Raw genomic sequence first — 23,292 nt, 5'->3', positions numbered from 1 at the left:
GCTAGAGAACTGGGACTGAATTCTGTTCTCAGGCTTGGGTGTAAATCTATCATAGCTCCACTAACACCAGTTCACTGATATTTTAATATCTCATAAATGCATACTCTCTGATTGCAGAACATTTTATAGGCAGAAGAGACCAGAATAAGACCAAATTTAATCTTGTTGTACAGTTCTATTCTCTCTGTCCCAGTTGTGAAACTCAATAATTGACTGCAGGTTTCCAAATTTTTGAGTCACTAACATTCACTGAAAACTATGTGTATTCACTCACTCCTGCACAGACAGAAAATGAGCTTTGCTATGCAGAAGTAAACTGAGTAAACAAACACATTTAGATAGCAATTCTTATAATCAAAAATGAGAAAAGACAAATTTAATTATTCAAGGCCTTACCTGAAGTGGTTTTGCATAGAAAAACAGTCAGCTCACTATTTTGTGCTATATTATAAAATTGATATTAAAATATTAAAACCTATGAATGCCACAAAAGAAAAATAAACCAAAAAACATTGCCACACATTTGCTGTTTTAAAATATTTCCCCTTATATTAGAGCATTTGACAAACTGCGGCTAAACCCTGTGGTGCAGATTGATCCCAGACAGCAGCCAAGCACCCACAGAGCTGTTTGCTTACTCCCCTCCATCTCCAAAGGGATAGGGGGGAGGATAGGAGGAGCAAAAAGGGGGGGGAAGGGGGGAAAGTGAGTTGAGATAAAGGCAGTTCAGTAGGCAAAAGAAGCAAAAATGGAAGCAAAAATCTCCACCACCCCTTCTTCCTCTCACCAAGTTTTTATTGCTGACATGATGCTATATGGCATGGAATATCTCTTTGGTCAGCTGATGTCAGCTCTCCTGGTTGTGTCCCCTTCCTGCTTCCCAACTTATTTTCGAGGGATAGAAGCAGAATGGGAACAAAGAGAAAGCCGCAATATATTTTGGCTGTTACTGAATGGAAGAGTGTTCTTTGAAAGGTTTCCCTTTCAAAAAAAAACCCTATCCTTTGCATCCATTATTATTTTTGGAATTAAAAGTCAGACAAATGCAGGTGGAGGACATTCAAGTTCACATTGCTGTCCTAGGACCAGGTTTCAGACCATGCTTTGCACTTCATAGCAAAGTGCACCTCGCACTCTGACTTGAACAACCACCTCTGGGCAAATCACCCCTTTAGTCACGTTCATGCTTTTCCACTGTCTGTTCCAGCTAGCTCCTCACTCACTTTCATCTCCTCAATTTCTTTTTTTAAAGGCTGTACTCTGTGTAAATATGGTCATGTAGTCAACATTCTGTTTTTCTTGCAAGAATTGCTACATGGTTTAGAAGCACTGGTCAACATTCAGACACTGAGTAATTGTGAATTCGCTGAATTACACAGTATAAAAACTTTTTCTTTTGTACATCATGTAAAATATAAAGCACATTGTGTGAAAACAAACAACAGAGAGACCAGCAAATTGGATTGTCAAGACGTAGCCAAAACACAATCTTGTTCCTCTTCCTCCTGAATTCGAAGTAGCAAGTTCGTGTATGTCCTAGCACTTCTAACATAACTGCAATGCCATTTATCTCCTTTTGCCTTTAGAGGGAATTACCAAATTCCCTTCTGCTGTTGACCCAAGGAAAGAATTTTGCTACATACCTCCTAATCCTGGGATTGTCACATCCACGAAATGTCAGCCCTGTAGGCAGAAACACTGCAGCCAGCCTTCGTGCATTGCTGCAACGCACTTTGCTCCACTCCACCCTGTGTTTACAGTATTGTCACTACCCCAGGAAAACCTAAAGCTGAGAGAGTTACCTTCTCCTGGGAAGAGCTGACTGACAGTTTCTTTGCTGATGAAGGACGGTGTCCCACCCCATCTTAGACTGAAACCAACAACTGTGTAGCCTGCTCAGCTTATTTCTGAAAAAAGAGCGTGCTTGGGGAAATCAAGGTCCGGCAGAGTACCAGGAGAATGGTTTTTCATGTCACACAGGAAAGTAAGACACGCTGAGTGATCTAGTGTTTTCTGGTTTTCACTCTCTAAAACAAGTAGAGGGGGGTACACTTCCTGCTTCGTCTCGTTCACTTGCTTCGCTGAATCATCTGTACCAAAGACATGGCAAGCATCTGCAGAAAGCATACAATAACAGCAAGAGGAAAATGGGGAAAAAAAACCCAGAAAATAAGAGTCTGATACACAGCATTTAGAGAGGCACCTCCCTGTAGTACCTAAATGCATCTGACAACCTCTGTCTCATGGAGAACTCTGATAATCCTGCAGCAGATGAAGACCTGGGCCCATAACCACAAGATGTTTTTTCTTCTTTAACCTAGGCCATCCTGGAGCAGTGCAATGATCCAGACTGTGCCACAACAGCTCCTCTGTCTCAGAGCTACACTTAACTGGGGCTGCCTCAGCACAGGCACCAAAGGATCTCCAGAGATCCCTTCCAACACTAACAATTCTGTGATTCTGTGGTTCTGTGTGACACTGTGCCTGTCTCGGAATCTCAGCCTGTTTTTCTTCCTGTGTCAGCAAAGCCAGACAGTGGAGTGAGCACACAGGAACCTTCAGCAGCACATCCTAGCCTGAGATTTGGTTGTCTCCTGGACTCTGTGTCTAGAGGAGGCAGACCTAACCAAGTACTACAGGATGTGATCCAAAGGGCAGAAGAAGTCCCAGTTACACAGCTCTGGGCATGAGGTTGTTTGCATATGGTGAGAATCTTAGGGAACAAACTTTTTCCATTGACCTTATGCAGGAAAAGGGCAAGAGGGGGTGAAGCAAAGGCATCACCAGCCCCACTTAGAAAAGCTCAGTATGAACAGCACTAATGGGAGAAGCACTGAGATGGAGCAGCTCTGTCATTCAAACTGGTGCTCCTTACGCCTCCGGAGCTAGATGTGGGTTTTTCCCGGAGTCTAACAGAGAGTTAGACACTGCAATGGGAGCACAGCTGAGTTCTCAGTTCTGAATATTTGCTGCTGTACTCTAGCTGTGGATCTGGTTTTCTATCTCTTAGGTCTAGCTCACATATTTCAGCAGAACTGTGTGGGGAGCTTGAGGCATTGATATTTTTGGTTTGAAATGCATGTGGGGCTCCTGAGGCTTTTGTTGAGCTCCACAGTCATTGTCAGGTTGCACCTCCAGAAGGTTTGCACAAAACAACAACCAAATAAGGCAGCAAGATGGAGTTGCTCCTGCCTGGAGATACAAGAGATACACCGAAGGCCGCTGGGTATGTCTTCCAGGATTCTCCATATTCATCACCATTCATAAGCAAGGAAATGGGCTCCATGCTGTCAAAGCACTCATCCTTTGGTCCTGGAGGTTGTTCTGTGTCACAAGTAGCAGTTAGCTGGTGTCTCAAGGATGGGTGTGGGCTGAGCACTGTCTATATTTTAGGCCAACAGGCACTGTGCTCGTCACTGCTCTGGGCAGAATATCGTATTTCTTACAGAAGACCAGCAACCGAACCTACTGAGCAAAATGCAGCTAAGCCCTCATTAGATATCACACAATGATTGTATTAATATAATCTGAAAATATGACTCGGGGAACTTTTCCCTGTTATGAAACTTCAGCTTCAGAAAGCCTTTCCCTTCAGTAGTCATCCTACTAGAATTTAGTAAGGTAATTCCTCACTCAGCAAGCTGAGGGCTGTGGAAAAGGCAGAACTGGTCATTGCTGTTTGGGGCAGCTTCGTGCTGACAGATAGCAGAGGAGAGGAGTGACAAGCAGCAGAGAAGGCTGCAGTGGGCATCTCTTGGAAAAGGAGTCGTAAGGGGTGAGAGTAGAGGCAGAGCTGCAGCTGGTGCTGTGAGGTTGCAGGCTGCAATTAGGGCAGTGCCAAAAGCAAACTTCTTCGTGAGGCAAGAAAATAAGGCATCCATCAGGATTTACAAAAGAGATCCTTCAGAAGTGTTTTTCCAGCATGTTTAAACTATCAGCAAGTGTATGGAAAAGCTGGACCCTGTTTCCAAACTGTGACACTCAAGTGAGGGAGTAATGCAAAACAATTTTGGACATGTGTATGTGGCAGTGCTGTGACATGACTAAGAATATCTAATTTCATACCTGAAGATACAGATGAAAAAGCTGTACCCTCTGAAGAGCTGAAAGGAAGCTCACAATCGACCTACTTTAGTTGCTATTTTCTTTTCTGGGCAGATATTAAGAAAGTGAGGAACATTCATGCTATAAGAAAGTTATAGACGAAGTACTTCCATATCATTATTGCTAGGATAGACACACACATATAGATACTTATTTTCTGTGTTACTGAACTAAAACAGGAAGAGCCCTGGGACCAGAGACTGGAAACCAGAACTCATCTATAATACAGTCCTTAGAGTTCTCTTCTTGTGTCATTAAGCTGCAGTCATTTATGTAAGGGCTTCAAAAGGAAGGTGGACAATTTTGCCACACAGCCTGTGCCAAATCCCAGTGCCTGATAGCATTTGGTGCACTCTCTTGGGAGTCACAGGCTTGAATTCCAGCAAAGGTATGGGATACAGGCCCTTCACCTCCTAAGCCACATGAATTTCTTCACTACAGAAGTTAAGTACTATTTTCAATCAAAACAAAAATGAAGTCAGTGTAATGGCATTTTCCAGGAGCCCTATTCGAATAGCTTGCACAAAGCCTGCTTTGAATCCATTCACTAGATGTTCTCCAGGGATTTACACCTCATTCTACCTTGCTCCTGAATTTCAACATGAGCAAAGCACCTCATCACTCACATCAAGGGAGTTCAGAGAAAGCAAAGAAAAATGCCAGCTCCTAGAGAATTTACAGAATGCAAAAATAAAATGCCTACAAATTTTGGATAAGAGAATTTTTCTTTTAGATGGCTTTTTGGATGTACAAGTTTAAAGCCAGCCTATGTTCTGTTTAGGAGAGACACATCATTACTTTAGTGTGTCGTCTACTTTCTGAAGCCATCTATAATTCTGTGCATTAAACATGTTATTCACTGATTGTCCATTACATATACATAAAAAACCCCCGCAGTTTGGAAGTGTGACTTATGAATCTGGTTTTTGTAACACCTATGAATACTATGATGCAGTACCTGCTAGAAGTGATTATAATTCCATATAGAAAATGAGCATACTTTGCCAAGAAAATAAAATCAAGGATTTACTAAGAGACAAATTTTTTAATAAATATGGAAATTAAATGTCTAGATTATCCTGATGCCATTACTGTGTGACTGACTGCACAGCTGGAATAGAATAGCACCTCTTATAGTACAGAAGGCATGAAGATACTTACATTACCAGCAGTCAAGGCCAGTCTTCGATGTGTGGTAATTTTATATTGTAACAAATATTACATTATTATTATAAGTAATGTTAATAAATTATAAGTGAATAAAAGTTAACCTATTTATCTTGATAATAAATAAATTTAATAAACTATGTACAGTTTATATTGTAAATCATATCGTGCTTGAATGTTGAACTTTAGTCCTGATAATCTGCTCATAATACTTTGTGTAGATCTTAGCCAGAGGATGCTAATTAGTAGCAATGGCATCAGTCAGATTCAGTCAGACTGCATATGTCCTTCCTTGCTGCTTTGTTCAAGCCTTGGTAGTATCTGAATATAGATGTGATGCTACTACACGTTCACCCTGCTAAGCTGACTCTACTGGACTAAGAGAATAAAACATGGTATGACATGAAAGTTTAAAAAAATAAGTGAAATCAAAGCATTCCTTCTTCATGATTTTCTGAACCCATACAAGAAGTGAGCTGGCACTTCCATACATGTGTTGGAAGTGCAGAATGGATGGTCTATGCAAAAGGCGATGAAAAATTGATAAATACTGGAAGGGAGACTGGAAACAAAGTTCTAAATGCATAAGACTTTTCCTTTTTTATGGTTGGAGAGATAAAAATATCTGTAAGAAATCAGTGACAGGATTGTTTTTAAAAACCATTTCAATATTGTAATATTTTTTACTAATAATACTACTGTATTTAATCTTAAGATCAGAAGGAATTACATCTGAGTTTCTCTCTAAAATAGGTTTGTCTCTAGAAATCCAGAACACTAAGGTCAAAACCAAAAATGACCAAGAGCCAAATTCTGAGATATTCACAGGACAACCTAGGAAATAACAGGTCAAATGAATCCTGCTAAGTAGCCTCTCCTGAAGTGTACCAGTTGAACCTTTTCTGGTTTAATTTTTAGCCCTGGGAATAAAGCTTTCCCCAAGGGTAAAATCAGTGTTTAAGCTTTTTACAGCAGTACCTCTGGCGTTCCTGACTCCTCTGGAAATTTACGTATCCCATCTTTATTAAATTAGAAATACATATTGAATTGGTTTCTAAAGTAAAGTTTAACTCTCTCTGAAGATAAGTGAATGATATAAACAGTTGCCTGCAAGGTAGGCATCTCACTTTACTGCTCATAACGCATTAACTGATTTTGTGATTTGAGGGCCAAATTGTGGCCCTCCCCTCATTTGATACCAGGGTAGACATAAGTATCTAATTCAGTGAGGTGATGAGCACCATGTGACGGAGAACCCAGAGCTGCTGATGAATCCTCTCAGAAGCACTGTGGCCTCACAACTTGGAGAAGAAAGCTGTGCATCCCAAACACACCAAGCCAAATTTCAAGAGAAGAGGTAGAGATTTGCTCCATACATTTCTACTGCCACCACTTCCCTTGCACCAAGAGGAAACCACATGCAAAGTTACTTCAGACTGAGCATGAACACTAGAAGTGATACTATGAAAGTGAAACTTTCAACATCAATCACATCTCTAAATCTGGTCTCAGCCTCTGTGCACTGAAAAATAGTATTTCTTCACCTTGTAGCTTAAAAGCTATATATTTTGCCAATAATCATTATTCCAATCACTGCTGAGTTTCTCCCCCTCCAGTTCCAGACAGAAACAGGAAAACAAGGCAGATCCTACCCAATTCACTAAGTATAACACAGGATATTAAAGTTGGGAGAATGTGAGATTTTAAAATGCGCCTGTATGTTTTGTGTCTAAGACACAATACCTGATAACTCTTTCATTTTTTACCAACTCAGATATTTTGCGATGCAGCATGGTTGCTATAAACCAGTCTGACCAGCTGTAAATTAGTAGCTGACCAGAGCTCAGTGGAAATAGCTAAATCCAGCTAACCAGAGTGCAAGACACAGACCCATAGAACAGGCTTTGGGTTGTAAAGGATCTTCAGAGGTCACCTAGTCCAACGCTGGGGTCTCAGGGCAGAGACACAAATACATCTGAACCTTGCCATTTGCAAAAGAGACGCCTCCTCCCCAGCGAGCTGCAAGCTGTGGGAAGAGAAGAGGCACTGAACCTTATTTACATGAATGAGGATTAGCAGTGAGAGAGGCACTGCCTTCAGTAGAGTTTGCACTGAAGGAAATAAAATGTGAAAAACCTATAGACATTTGGGGGTTTTGCTTCCTAACATTTGTCGTCTTCTCCTAGTTCATGAGGTTGTTGCAATATTAAATCTGCTGCTATTGCATGTGCCAGAAAAGGCCTAGACATATCTCTGATGCCATGCAGGGTTCACCACTCATCTTCATGGCTCCTGGGCTCTGACAGCACAAGAACAGCCCAGCTGAACTTGTACTAAATGGAGGCTTTTACTGCAAACATTCCCCTCTATTTCTTTCACTGTCAGGATTAAGCTCCTTCACTCTTCACCGGTAACAAGTGCAGATCTGTTGCCCTGCTAATCCACAGCATTGCCACAAACTCCTGTTCTAATTCAAAAGTCAAAAAAGTATATGCTCGGTGTTGGGGACTGTATACTCATTTCTGAGAAAAGACCGGAATAAAGGGAAGGGGGTTTCCCCTGTGGCATTTGCCACTTCACCACAGGAATCCCTGTCCCTCTGTTTTCAAAAGCATTGCTGATTTCTGAGGTTGCAGTGCTCAGAACTTCCCTGGGGAATGTAAACGCCAGATGATGACAGCTTTAGATAACAAAAACAATGCCTAATAGGCAGACTGGGTGGCCAGCCTCCAGAAAGGAAACACAGACACAGCCTGCAGAACTCCTGCTGCACTTGTACTGCACCTTCAGATTAGGCAGTCAAGAGGAGTAGTTTGCTTATTTGACTCTTTTATTGTCCTGCTCCTGTCTGTGCCTGCTCAGTTATCACTCACTTTTATTTTCTAGACTTTCTTGTCCAAATGGCTCCAGGCAACTTACCGTGCATAAGCTATGGTAATCATGAACGAAGAACATGAGGGTGTATGGTGAACAGCCGATGTATACTTTCCTTTTCAGGGGTCAAAAAGCACATTGCAAACATTCATTTGCTAAATCTCATGCAGAATCTCTCTGAGGAAGATGTCACTTATGTTAAATCAGCAAATTAGCAGTAATATCTCCCTATCAGTTAGGAAGAAGTTTTATTTTTTCCCCACAAACATTTGCAGGTAATGTTTAACTGTGATTTTCATGATTTACATTGTACTTTTCAAAATCTTCTCTCATTTTTCAAAGCACGGAGAGAGCTCCGTCTTTCAGATTTGCATCTGAGAACATTAAAATTCACCACACAGCAGCATGGGAGAAAAAAATCCCACATTTCTTGAGAGTCCATTGCTACAGTTTTCCACATCAGTAACTTCAATGGGGTGCTTTAGACCATTTTCTTCCTATTCTTTGAGACTGAAATAATTTGATTTATCCCCATATAAAAGGCTTTACTACGTAAATAATTAACCATCTTTAGAAATATGCAGTTTTGTATCCTGTTCCTACAGACACTATGCATACAAAATTGTCTTTGGAGTTATTTGAGAACTTAGGATGCACTTACAGGAGGTTTTTCAAAGAAATGGTGGAGTCTCCATCTTTGGAGATATCCAAAAGCCATCTGGACATGGACTTGGTCAACCAGCTCTAAATGGCCCTGCTTGTGCAGGGGAGGTAGACCAGATGATCTCTAAAGGCCACTTCCCATCTCACCTTTATTGTCACCATCATTAATAAGGAGAAATGTATATGAATGCAGGAATACAGGAGCATACATGCACATCAAGGAAACAAACTGTTATTCATATTCAGTGAGGTTAAGGTAAAATTTACTTCCATTATGGATTCAGATCAATACTTACAATTCAAGGAGCCTAGTGACAGAGCATCCAATTAATAGGTTATAAACAAAACTGGTTACACTGATTACTTTGAAGTACAAACCAGCTGTCATAGGATTAAGAATGTGCTGGGGAAAAAAGTACAATTTCTGATTTTCATCCTCACAATGTTATAAAATAGCCCTGATTTTAAGGTGAACGGAGTTTGCCAAAGAAAACAATAGTATTGGTAGGATTGTGTCGAATGAAGAATAAGAAAGGGCGATCAGCCATAAACACCTCTGTGAGAGGCATAGACCTCCTCACAATGCTAGCTCCTGTACCAGCTGCTGCTACGGTGCCTTCCTCATTGACTTCCACATACATCTTATGGACAACGTTTGACAGCACCAGAGATTTTGCAAACGACATTGCAGAGAGGTCAACTTTTGATTCAGTGAAGATATCAGTCATCCCCATCTCTTGTAACACCTCATTGAGGTTAAATGTGTCTTCAAGCTTGAATCGGGGGAGGTAGACCTCCACTATTGTCTCAAACATGTTCTCTACAGAGGTCCACAGCATTAAATTTTCATAGGTCATTGTGCTTTCAATCTAAAAGATGGGGGGAAAAAGAGATTAAAATAGGTGGGCAACTTTAAAAATTTAGATCTTTACCCACTGTTAATTCAGACAACTAACTTTCAGCTCTAGCCCATGATATAAACTGCCTTACCTGCTCCAGCCCACTGATAGATCCATCAGCCACATCACCCGGCAGCAGGATGATCATGCTCAGTGACTTCTGAGCATAAGGGAGTTCAAGGATCTGAGCACCCACCTCCTCAATGTAACCTAGTTTAAATGTGCCTTTCTGATACATCATCTGCACAGGTTTTTTTCTGTTCTATTGAAAAGAAAATATGAAGTCACTTACACAATACAGCCCTTACCAACAACTCTTCCCAACAGGAGAAGCAAGTTAAGTTCCCAAAACACCCTTACCTTAATCACGGGGCAGCTAAGCCTTGGACATTGTGCTTCTGCAGTGATCACACTTTCTAGAGTAAATAGTGTTAAGATTTACAGAATGTAGATGTACCTGATTCAGTTTAAAATCTCTCTGTACTGTTTTTTGTTCCTCAAACTTGTGTTCCCAGGATGCTTTGAAGTAGATGACATTCACCAGCACTAGCAATGCATGTCCATCAATCACACCAGGAGCAAAGAGTTCCTTGATTTTACCTAAAGGGAATTTTGAAATATGTTAAGTATTTATTAGTTGTCATTAAGACTCTGGATTTAGACTCAATAACTGGCCTGTGAACTTAGTTTTGGGAAAACTTAGGAACTTTTGGTTTATTCAAAGGACAGAAAAAATATAAGTAAACAAATGGTGGATTCCTCTGCACTGTTACCAGCCAGGGAGGACAGGGGAACTGGGGGTCACCAAATTAGCCAGCTGTCAGTGCCAGTGACCATACATATGTGCCAGGTGACATTTATCATGGTAAAAGAGACAGCACCATTAAACACATATTTTGGTTTGCATGAGGGCATCTTTCCCTTCCTACCAAGCACAGCACTTACATGGCCATGGAGCTTTTGACTTTCTACACAGAGGCTGAGGTAGGAGTTAGCAGGTCCACAGGCTTCATATGAGCACCCAGAGCAAGGATGGTTCCTAACCCTGTCTGACGTGGCTTCTGAACTTTCAGCTCTCTTACTGGGAGCCAACTGTTAACAGGTCTTTCCCACACCAATCACAGGCCACTCTGCCAGTACAAGGACAAGCTTGGTCAGGAGATGGGCAACTGAGAAATTGCAGAAGCCATCAAATCTATTTGCCTGTTCCCGAGGAAGTTCTGGTTTATATTCAGCCAGAAGATTTAGAAAATTTTCATCCCACTGCTCCTGCAGATCTGGCAAAACTAAAGGAAAATGGCAGATATCATGTTTAGTCTAATCAGCAAGAGCCAATGGCCCCTGCTGTCCTGTTATGGGCAACAGTTGGTTAAATGATGTCACCTGTGATGGTGAGTCTTGCCGGTGGTCACATCTCTCATCTTTGTGGGCATTGCTTTACATATAACCAGGTCCCCAGATGGACTCTCTCCCCACCACCACTCTTCCTGGCTGCTCCTAGTCTCACCATGAATCTCATGGCTTCCATCCCCTGCTGTATCTGCATTTGTGGCTGTTTGCAGAAGCAGTTGGCCTGGTAAAGCCTTATAGGTATTACTGTAATTACCATGCCAGCCATAAGGGTGGAAATACAAAAGTATTTGACAACAAACACATTTTTAATTCAGAAATAATTTATCTGGTAACTTACTCTAATATTTCAAGAGTGGATGGGAAGACAGACTATATTCAAACAGCATGAGAGTGAACACCCAGACATGTAGACAGGCCTTTGCTTTTCATGTTCTGGAATTCATTTGTTGAAGCAGTGTAAGAAAGCAGCAAGAGTATGACAATGGTTTTGCTTTGTTTTACCTTGTGTCTCACTCTCAACCCAAGCATTAATTTTTCTTCTGGCAGCTTCAACAGCACCATGAAAGTCCACTGTTTGCAGCATTGCTCCATACAGTTCCTTGGTACACATTAGAAATTGCTGTAAAGCAAAATAAAGATTATTACTTGATCAGGTCTATTAAGCACTTATTCCCTTTGGAAACAAATCAATGGTTCAACAGTGTTTTAGAAATGGTGAGGAACCTGTTGGCTCCATAAGGCAAAGTTTCATTTTGGAAACATCAACTATCTGAAGTTTATTCAGAGAATCTTTGAAAACGAGATAATTATTCTATTGTATAGGCAAAAAAGGTAAATAAGTAACAAGAAAGTCAGAAGAAAGAGTCCTCTTGTGGAGAACTGCACAACTGATGTCCGGGTAAAAAAACAATAAAGAGAGGAAATGTGAAATATGTTTTTTGATGCTCAAGTATCCAAATAACTCAATAGAAATAACTGACAGAAAAGTTAAGATGTGACTAGCAATATAGCCTTACCAAGTAATCTCAAGACCACTCTTCATTCAGTAAGAAAGGAGCAAGAAATTCAGGACAGCAGCTCTGTGTATGAACCTGTTCAACATCCCAGGTGATAAGTCCTCTCCAAACTTACTGCTGCCCCAGAATTAGGTAGTTTACAGACAGTTTGAATAGGACATTTTTTGGCTGTCAGTTCACCTCTGGCTGAGTGTAGGCATATGCCAAAAGTGAACAGCCCTCTGCTTTGTTTTTGTTCTGTAGCCATTGATATCCACAAGGTGGTTTGTTTTATTTTAAATAAAATAACTGAAAGTTGACAATCTTGTCTCTTTCCCACAAGCCCCAAGAGATATAGTTCCAAGAAGCACACTGAGTGCTCCAAAGCATAAACGAGAGGGGCAACAGTAAGACTCGGTTACAGGGAAGCTTGAGGTCAGGGCCACAGCAATTAGCAGATACAGGTAACTTACCTGCTGGATTTCAAATCCTTGTTGTATAAAGAGATTGTTGGCCAGGGTTAAAACATATCTTTCGCCAAGGTTTTGTAGTTGCAAAAGCAATGTCTGGAACACTTTATGGTTAAGGTCTCCATCCTTGTTACACTGGGATTATTACAAACACAACAATTAAAATTATTCCTCTGTATAGCTTTGTTTTTTAATTTGCATCTTAATTAGATTATGCTGTAAGGCTAACTCCTGCTGAAGTCATTTTTAGATCCAGCTACTCCAAGCTTTGTAGCCTGATCCTCTTTCAGATGAGATCACTGAAGGCTTTGGTATTGACTTATTGAAAAGTTTGGCCCTTAATAAAATAACACCTTGTATCAGGCATTTCCTAGAGGATTAGGCAGACTCTGAGCCTGTGATCTTGACTCCCTCCAGTGGCAAAGTAGTGCTTTACCCCTACTAACCTACCTCACAGTGAAGACGGTGTTCCAGCGTTCCCCACCCAAGGACACACCTGTGAGAAGGAAGGCTGTCTCTCCCAGCTTTCTTTTGGCTCCATTTCTGGGGCTGCATTCTCTTGATCATATTCAAGGCTCATTCCTCCTGCAGAATTCCTGACATGGAGCACCTGCAGTTGAAGATGCCAAGTTATGGCAACTGTGACTGGGATAAAAGCATTTTCCTTGATTAAAAGCTTTGCTATGCTGCCCTGGATAAATGATGTAGATTTATAAAATATGTTTTCTCAGCTTCATTCATCAGCTGAAATGGCAGACTTGAAATTGTTCATATACTCATGTTCAGACTCACATTTCTATATTAACAAACCCAGAAGAACTTGCACTTAATCCCTCAAAGTGTTACTCTTCCTTACACCAGAATGTTTATATTTGATTTGTGTTTCATTGCTACAGTTACCTTAAATTTCAAAACAAAAAGTTGCCCCAAGCACAGATATAAAAATGGTTTTCTTTGGAAACATCACAACTGGATTCTTGCAAACATTCTCAATACTGGCATCAGCTTAGGAAATATATCAAAACCATAGTGCTCTTAATGGAAACCAGTCCTTGTTTCTAATGTGCAAATATCTCACTGAAAAAATTTCCAGCAGCTTCTCCATTACAATAATGTTGCATCATTCATAGACTTACTCTTTTTATTGAGGATACTGGGTGGGTACCTGGCAGCCACCAGCCAAGGTCAACCCACCACACCCTGGAATCCTTATGAGGACAGCACATCTACCTTGGCTGTGGGTGACCCAGCAGTCAGACTGTGCACGTGGTAGTGTTAGAATATGATGCATTAAAATGTACCAGTACAGAGTCAGCTACTGAGAAGAACTTTTGCCTTAGGATTATTGGGTTTTTACCACTCATGGGCTTAAACAAGAAAAGAGAAGAAAGGTTGTAGAAAGAAGAACTTGTCCTGCAGGGAGTAAAGGCACGGTGATTGAAGGGGTCTCTGTGAGGTGAGACATTTTGACTCCTGAATGTCATAAGTGACAAGTGAGCTAATGCTTCCAGCCACACAGGTGCAACCACTTCAGATTTCTGCAGCTCTCCCCACTGCCCATCCAGACACAACTTGAGGATTCTCATAACAACCACGACAAGAAACTCTGATCTGTAATTTTGAAACCAAGTCTGATATTCTGACAGCAGGCTTGGGGAAAGCCAGAGTGCTCCACTGTGCTGTACCGCCGCCTCCCATTCAGTCCTTGCTCCTTGCTCTTGCATGGGGGCATGATGAGACTCACACTAGCGGATGGCAAGGATCGTAGTGCACCAAGCATGATTGTGAAGGTAGAATCTGTGCCTGCATTTGTGCAGGTTTCCTATGAGACCCTTGCACATGTGTCATGCTAGGATGCCCAACATTTCCATTAAGGGAACAGCAAGAAATGCGGAAGCATCTCAGCATGGTTTGTTAATACTTACTTTTTCTATCTGAGCAGCAGTGTTGTTTCTTGCACCTAGATGGATCAGGGCCAGGGCAACAGAGATGCTTATTGGAGAGAAGACGATATTTGTGTCTTCTGCATTTCTGTTGAGCTTATTGTAGAGATCAAGGCAAAACTCAGTAACTGGTCTAGAAACGGAGTTCATCATGAAGCATCTGCTAACTGGGAGCACAAAAGAATGAAGGAATTTAATGCAGCTTGTCTAGCCAGACGCTGTGAAGCACCTGTCTGCCCTGAGTTTATCCCATAGCTGATTGCTAAATAATAAAAGTTTTCTAAATTCTGAGAGTTTGAAACAGCCAATCTTGCATATATTTGTCAGTCTGTAACGCACAGATATATCAAGGATGCAGAGGGTCTGGAAAAGGGACCCACACTCACAGAGGGTCCTCAGAAAGGACCCTTTTTCTGTCTTATCCCATGCTGTGTCTTATGTCAGCTCATGATATTGAAACCAGTCAGCTATGGATTAACATTTTCCTCCTCCAAACTGGTTTGATGGATATAGTTGCAACAACTCTTCTCTCTTTGAACAAAATTCAGTGACACAGATTTGGTGAAAGAAACTATGCCTACATATAAACATGTGTGGTAACCAGAGCTGTAGTATGCAGGTTTCAAGCAATAGGTTTATAAAAATAAAATCACTATTAGTTGAATGTTTTCATACATCAAAAAGGGTAATTAACAGCTATGGAGACTGAAGTACATATGGAAACATTAACAGTTTGAAATACACTTTTTCACCTCTTGTGAGTTTTCTAGGAGCCACACATTCAGGCAGGATACACAACTAAAAATACCAAACAAAGTAACAGCTCAAGAGCGCTGAAAAAAATGTTGTAAGTTCCTGTTCAATGATATAACAAGATCTGTGTCAATCTCTTCGTTTGTACTAGAAACATTACAGTCTGATACCTTTCCCATGGGTCATTTACTTTCAATTCACTCTGCTAAGAACAAGTTAGGACCAAGTTCAGCTTGGTCCTTGCAAGGAGGAGATCATGAAGAAAAAGTGGGCTATAAACTCCTTTCCTGAATCTTAGGAAAATTGTAAAGTTGTTGTGTGGATACGAGTGGGATCACACAAACTTTTAGGGAATCGTTATACCAAAAAAAACCAAAAACCAACAAAAACCAAGCCACATCACTTTCAGTATCAAACAAATAATATTTTTAACAGCACAAACGAAAAAATGTATGAAAAGCAAAGCATACACTCTTGCCTTCTTGCAGACATAGAGCTAGGTAGCTGTGGTCTGTGTTTCAGAAAGATGATTTATTTAGGGGAAAATATATGGTCACAGTATGGAGAGAAGTCCTTCATGTCTCCCATGGCACAGATCTGGCTGGATCTCCCTTTCAGTCTGCACTGGGACTAGCATGGATCAGGTCCATAGCAAGCTGCCAGAGTTCCTCCCCATTTTAAAAACAAGTGAGTGCACAGCCAAATGGTTATGCCCAGTGCCCACAGAAGGCCATGGCACAGCAAGCAGGCACTCCTTCCTAGCCCTGTCTGCCTGGCTGCTGCAGCCTGCTAGGCAAAGTTACATGAGGAGCTCCGGTTTGTGTCACCAGAGGGTGGGGAAAGGCTTATGAAAAGCTGAACTTCAGGATCTTTTATCAGCAAGGGCCGTATACAGCCTGTCCTGGGCTGTCACTGCCCCTTTGAGAGTGGTCTAGAGCCTTCATGGGAAGTGTTGTCTGATGCTGGGGACCTCCACCCCCTTCCAGTCAATGCTCTCCTGTCACCCTGCTCTCCCACTGAGGCTCCAGTTCTACCACAGCCACAGCTCCCCCACCTCACAGAGACCCTGCCCACAGAGTTTTCTTTTTTCAAAGAGCTACTCAAAATGTCTTGCACTGTTCTTTAGATGCAGAGTGCAGGCTACCTCTTTCTCAGCCATGAGCCAGGTGTGAATTTTGCATGAGAAGCTGGAACTCAGGTGCCAGAAGTTGTTGCCAGGGTGTTGGGTGTTGACATGGCTCAGCCAAGATGCAGCATTTGTCTGTGCAAACCATCTTAGCCCACAGCGAGTGCCAGACAACAGGAATGAACTCAGCCCACAGAAAAACAAACTGAGCCTAAGACAGATTGCTGCAGAGGCTTGGAAGAGCTGAAAAGTCAAGTTTCTGAATACATGAAGGTGTAATGTGTGGCAAATGCAGACATTTCTTGCCATTTGACTAGCTTGAAAAGCACAGCAATAATCAATGCTTCATCCTGTTTCTGAATGAAGTTCTGCGGAAAGAACATGTGATTCTGAAAAAAAGTTCGTATGTTTCATACTGAGACATTTGTTTTACCCTGAAGTCCAGAAGTACTTCACATAGAGACCTAATACAAATGGAGAAAATAGAGGAGAAAGACCCAAAAAATTCTCTACACAGAGAAATCAAAGAGCAGTTTTATCTCATTAATTCTGAAAACAGTAGTTCTAGCTCTGCTATTTGTGTCTTTGTATGAAATATGGTTTTCATTTTCCTTTCAGTAGTGCAGTCATCTTACCACAAGACATTGCACTAAATAATCATTTCTCTTTTCTTCCACCTTCACATCCTACTATTCAGAAACTTCTGAAAAAAATCTCAGTGCATCTTCAGTTCATTTCACAGCTCTGTTTCAGATTTTTCAAGAGGTGTGGAAATAAGTCATGGTGAACGTAGGCCATGAGGCACATTGTAGGTGTGCCCAAACTTCAGAACAAGTTGGGGAGAAAAAAAGAGTTAATAAATTTACTCAGAGGGAAGGAGGCACCTCCACCCCACCCTGCAGGGAAAGGGTTGCATACAAAGAATGGAGGGAGAGGCCAGGATCTGGGAACAGGTTTTAAAAGCGAGTGTCTGGCATACTGAGGTGGCCACTCCTTTTGCAAAAGCAGCAGGCTGTCCTCAGGGAGACATCCAGGTGCAAACACTACAGCCAACTCCATGGTTTTGTGAGTAGGAACTACTTAGAGAGCTGCCCTAGAAACCCAAAGGAAGGAGAGGGAAGTATGAGCTGGTCAAGGAACTTTCTTACTGAAGACTTAAGGGATTTAGTGAACTTTCTTAATCTAAATTGGGGTGGACACAAGTGTGTGAATGATTCCACACCATTAAGTCTTCTGTATAATCTGTGTAATAATTCAGAGTTTTGGAGCTACTGCAAGGACCGTGGCATTTGGAGAACACCTACATGGTGGACAACAAATGGTAATGTTACTTTTAAATAATCTTGGGGTGACAAGAAGGGACAATATTAAGAGCAAAATAAGTGTTCCAGGAAGATCCTAGCTGCTGTTCTGCACTAGCCAAAGCACGTGCATTGAGCATTATCAATAGTGCAGAACCACTGATGAAGGGAGATGCTTTGCACAATAGTTCATCAGCATTTAACACAGTCTAGCAGATAGAAATTACTGGTGCTGCTGTATGTGAGCAACAGCCACCCAGAAAAATAGCTTCCTTCAGAAGAAACCACTGCATACCCAGACCTTGCAAGGACGACAAACTTCTTCCATACCTGTGTGAAATGACAAACACTTCTCTATAACTATGCATGATCTGTCCTCCCTTTATAGTTTTGTTTTTGGCTAAGGGTAAATGAAATCTAAATTAAAATTATCAAAGAATTAAAAAAAAACTGTGCTCAAATCTGTCATAATTATTGGGTGTATTGAGATTATATTATTCAGTCAACAGAAGGAGGTAGTAAATAGGGCAGAGAGGCTGAGAGGTGTAGCCTTGGTTTTAAGGTAATTCTGTATTTCATACAAGGTAAGTAAGAAGGAACCCATTTTCCCTGATGCCACATGGTACTTCCTATTGCATGTTTTACTTATTCAATCTGCTTTCCATTAATGTGTTTTAATACACATTCATCTCTCATACACAAAGGAAGACAGAATAGGCAGAAATTACATGTGTCTATCCTAGAAAAAGATCACATGACGGATAGTGCTGTTTCCTCACACAAAAATTGGTAGAAGTTACTTTCTTATTTTTCATGGCCATTCTTACAAAAAGACAATTCCAAATGTTTCCATGATGATTTGGAGTGAAAGGGACAATGAGCACATAAGAAAAATTAAACTTCCTACAACACAGAAATTCTAATTGTTCCTAAGTGACACAAAACATTTCCAAAGTAACATACTTTAAATTAAAAAGCAATACATTTCAGTAAAAAACAGCTTTTAAAGCAAAATGGTGCCAATTTCATTTTCTAAGCAACCTAGCCTCTCAGGATGCTACTTGTATGCCAGAAAGCCTTTTTACTGACTGCTTTTATTAGTTTGAATCAGTCCCTCCAGTATCTTCTATACCTCATTCTAGGCTAAATATTTCTGCATAAACAGACATGGATGTACATCGGCATGTTGCAGGCTGTACAGTGGCAAATTATTTGCTGTGCCTGTGTGCAGCTGCACAGGCAAGCTTCTAAACGTTGTTGCCAAACCCAGGAGCTAATATTTTGATGGCTGAGACTAGCATCCCCACTAACAAAACAAAATCTGAATACCACTCCACCCTCCCTATTTTACAGAGTCATTGTTCGGGAACATAAACAATTTCCCCGGCAGCGGGGATCAGAGTACAGGGCAAATACCTAAGAACCCAATAAAAGAATTGCATGCCCTCTCTCTCATCTAGTGAATATTTCAAAGCTTTTTCTTTTGCCATGGAAACTTGAGAAAAGAAGTTAAATTAACATATATCTCCTACTCTGTGGGTGAGTTTGCTCAGGTCATCAGCATCGTCATTTTACACGAAGCCCGTTTCTACCAGAATAGGTAGAGGTGCTCTGAAGGAGCCTGCACTTCAGCCCTTCTGGACATACAGGCAGAAAAGCATCTACTTTCTTGTATAAGCCACTGAGCTCATTAATCCTGTACAGATTAGACCATAGTGGATGGACAGAGAGGTTCTGGGGAAATTTCAGATTTGAAAGCCTGTAAAATTTAAGCAAGAATCTTTGGATTGATAGCTTTGGGCATGTGTTCCTAAATTCCTCATTCATATCCCACAGAAGACCAGCTCCTTTGTGTGAGCCACCTGAATTTCAGCAGTGTGTTTTGCTGCCTGAAGCCTGCAAACCCTCTCTGTTCCATCTGTAAACATGATGTTTACTTTACCAGCCTGTAGACTACTTTGGATCTGCCAAAAAAAAATCACATGTTATTTTGGGGGAAAAAAACCAACAAAAACAACATAGAATTTTTACCTTCTTGCCTGAAGAGGTTAAATGAAGAGTACAACAGCTGAGCTCTGGAGCACGTTCCTGTGACTACCGTATTACAAAAATCTCCCACACTCTTGTTCAGTCTCTAACCAATTGCTGCTGATAGCAGCATGTTGCGGTTCAATGTGAATGCCATCAACATGAGGTTTCCTCACAGAAGACTGGTAAACCTGCATCTAGCAATATGCTATTAGCACTTCTCTCAAGGCTGCCCAACAAGTTTAGCAGGCAATATCTGCTGGCAACATCTCCTGATTGCAATGCCAAGTCACCCTCAGCTGGAAAACTGATCATTAACCCTGGAGACCCATGGCTGCACGGCTGTATGTAGTCCCTTTAAAATTTGATGGGGTCTGGCTTGGACACAGGTGTTTGCATGCCAAGATTGTTTGGAACTGAGCTTGCTTGCATAGAGCAAATGAATGGGAAACACATGAGCTTTACGTTGCCTACAGCCATCTCTCTCTCTCAGGTAAGGAATCGGCTTTACGTATATGGAAGGAGCTTAATTAGGGAAGTACTTCCTTGAAGTGTAACAGGAATTCCCAGCCAGGAGGTATTCTTTTAAATCCTTGGAGTTAAGAATAAAAGAAGGCCAGAAGTGGTTGATCACATAGGTTAAGTCTCCAGTATAAGGTGAGAAGGAAGTGAAGAATAGGAAGCATGGAGCTGCATCAGCACAGTGTTTGATCTCCCCTAAGCACCATGACTGAGCTCAAGTGCAACACTGGGTTATAGCAGCTGGTCTCGGAGATTAAAATTGATCTAAGGTTGTATGTGGCTTTGCAATCCTGAAAATTTTATGTCTTTCTTTTCTCACCTCTTCTTTCTTTCTACAAACCATAAAACTGGCTTTGTATTTGTAGGATCTTTGAGGGATCAAACATGGTAAGCAGGAAAGAGAAAGAAGGTCCCCCAGCATTATCTTGGCCTTCCCACAGTTTCCTTCTAGTGCTGAAGCTGGACTCCCCTCTTCCTTAGGCACAGCTCCCGTCAGCTTTGCTGTTCCCTGCTCTTCTGCCAAGGTCTCAGCCCAGTTGGCCAGGCTCCAGTGCTCTCATCCAAAACGAGGATTTGTAAGCAATGCAAGACACAAGGATAAAATGAGTGTTCTTGTTACCTCTATTCTTTTCCTTGCTTTTTTGCTTCCATTTGCCATTAACTTCTCTGTTTCTGTTTTTCCTTCCTTCATGTTTCTGTAGTCCTCCTTAGTCTTCCTTCTCAGGTCTTTCTTTCTCTAGTTTTAAAACTTATTTATTTATACACATTGCCTTTTCATGTATCTTGTGATGCTTTTGTGAGTCCTAGACTCTTTTCAGTGACAGTCTAAGTATTTTTCAGTATCTTACAAGACTTTCTTTCTTCCAACCTCTGTACTTTCTCCCTCCCTCCTACATTGACATTGTTCCTTCACTGACTTATTTTACTTGCTATGCCGTATATTCCCTCAGAACATCCTTGACTGACATCAGTTTAACTGCTTTGCCTTGGGAAATGTCAATGTATGTGCAAATCCTGTCTTTTCTAGGCCCTTAGGATACTACATTAACGAAAGTGTCCTGCTTTTCCAGTAAGGCCAATTGGCCCTGCCTTGCATTTTTCAAGTTTCAAATCCAAACTGCTCTTCCCCACAAATAACTTTTGCTACCACCAAACATTAAAATGTATCCCTTCTCCTCAACCAAATGCTAGGAGCAGGAAGTGGGCAATGACTGTGCAGATGAGCAAATGATGAGATGACTAGGCACATAACACTACAGTTTGCAACTGCCTGCCAAAGCCAGCCATGGCTTGCTTTTTTCCGTCGGGGGCATCATCCATCATTGGATAGTAATGCTCTGTTGAAAGCTGAGGTGGAGCACCTTTTCAGTCTGAGCAAGTCCTCAGCTCTGTTCACTCTCTCCATTGTAACCAACATCTTTCAGCACATAAGTGTTCCTATACACAAACTCCCACACACGTTTTCCCATGTCCTCCCAAGATTTCTTGCCCAAGGCCCACAGGGGTGTTCCAATACGGGTGGAACAAACAATAGACTGTAACATGGTTCTCACACCAGCAGCAGACTCATGGATACTTCTCCATGAGGAGAAGTGCTGCAAGATGGAAAGGCTTCACAATGGGACTGGTAGAGAGAAGAGGCAGAAGTGAAAAATGAAGATTTTCATGGGCAAGGCACCGTGTTTATAAATGGCCAATAAGGGGGTTTGCCTTATGTGGGCTAAGACAGCTTTGTATCTCTAACATCTGCTTGCCTTGCACAGGCTGGGATACCTTGGTATTAGTCAGGAGGTGCAGAAAGATGGGCCCCACCCTAAGGCTGTGTTTCACTCTGCTTTCACAGGATAACCCTTCCTGACAAAGCTATCGCAAGGAAAAGACATGCTTACATAAATTTGTGGGGATATGCCAAATGCTCTGATCAGCATTTAAACAGAATACGACCTCTATTAAATGAAGACTGGCTCCTGAATTGGAATGTTTTGAGAACCTCAAAATGCTTTGGAAGTGATGTCTGAGCTTTTCTGCTTCAGGAAATCTCATCCAGGCAGAAAAAGAGAGATGGGTAATCTGCCAGAGGTTTTCATGAGTCTAGCAGGCCAGCACAGATATAGCAGTAAGCGTGATATGGCCTGCTGAACAACTGGAACTACCTGACGAAGAGTTAGTGCCCAAACACAAACTGCACGGACTAGAGGCAACTAATCCATCTTACCTATGCACAGACTGCCTGTGCAGCTGCTTAGTCATCAACCCCCTGCACAGTGTCCAGACAAACCTCATACAGGAGAACCAGTAGAAACCACAGTGATTAAATAACCCTGGATAAATCTGACCCCAGCCTCCAAAGCAGATCAGACCATGATTGGGTGTATCAATCATTCAGGTATCACTGAAATTGAGCCAGTAAAGATCTTTGCAGGTAATTCCTTCTCAGACAGGATGGGCTGCACAGTAATTTTTATATTTTTCATTCTTCTGACTACGAGCCATGAATCAAGACACCTGATGCATATCAGCAAAGATCCATAGAGGTCTGCAGGATCTCACCTCCCGTTGTTTTTGGTGGAAGTTAGTCTCCTCAGTATCCTCAAAGATATAGACCCCTGTTAACCTCTGGCATTAAAATGCATTAGAGCCCATTAAAAGTCCACAGAGGGAAGGAAACAGGTAAAACTACTGAATCACTGTAACTCAAAAACTACTGAATCATTGTGAAATCTCTCATGGATTGATAAGAATCAAAACAGTCTCTAAATTCTCAATAACCACTGCACTGCTCTCTGATATTGAAAGTACGCATACTAGGGGTTGCCTCTTTCCATTTAGAAATCTCTTTCCAGTTTCAGACCTGAGGCACTAAGAGGATTTCTTAAGTAAAATGCTCCCATCTTTTGAGAATAGATAATTGAATTCTCTGTATATCCTGACCAGCTAGTAACATATTCCTTACTGGAAACTATCATCATGTGGCCCAGAAGGGCAATCCAGACATTCACTTAGGTTTTTTTTTTATTCTGACTTTGTGGCCTAAGGGAATCTGTTCATTGCCATTCCCATTATTTATTGGGAGTTAAGAGTGAACACTGACACT

The 23,292-nt window shown here is 41.4% G+C and overlaps 1 protein-coding gene across 1 annotated transcript; it reads right to left on the bottom strand.

The window, feature by feature from the left end:
• Positions 1-9,248: 9,248 nt before the first annotated feature.
• On the bottom strand, positions 9,249-22,448 carry LOC113967349 (serpin B11-like). The gene is given in 11 exon segments (XM_027682876.1): positions 9,249-9,677; positions 9,799-9,969; positions 10,165-10,307; positions 11,562-11,679; positions 12,529-12,660; positions 13,022-13,135; positions 14,451-14,631; positions 19,667-19,774; positions 19,776-19,849; positions 19,851-20,031; positions 22,414-22,448. Coding segments are annotated over 11 exon segments (1,662 nt in total). The 3' UTR covers positions 9,249-9,272.
• Positions 22,449-23,292: the final 844 nt, after the last annotated feature.

Source organism: Neopelma chrysocephalum, unplaced genomic scaffold (assembly GCF_003984885.1).
Source record: "Neopelma chrysocephalum unplaced genomic scaffold, ASM398488v2 Primary Assembly neopelma1_22b, whole genome shotgun sequence".
Taxonomy (NCBI): domain Eukaryota; kingdom Metazoa; phylum Chordata; class Aves; order Passeriformes; family Pipridae; genus Neopelma; species Neopelma chrysocephalum.
This window is presented reverse-complemented; position numbering and strand designations above follow the sequence as displayed.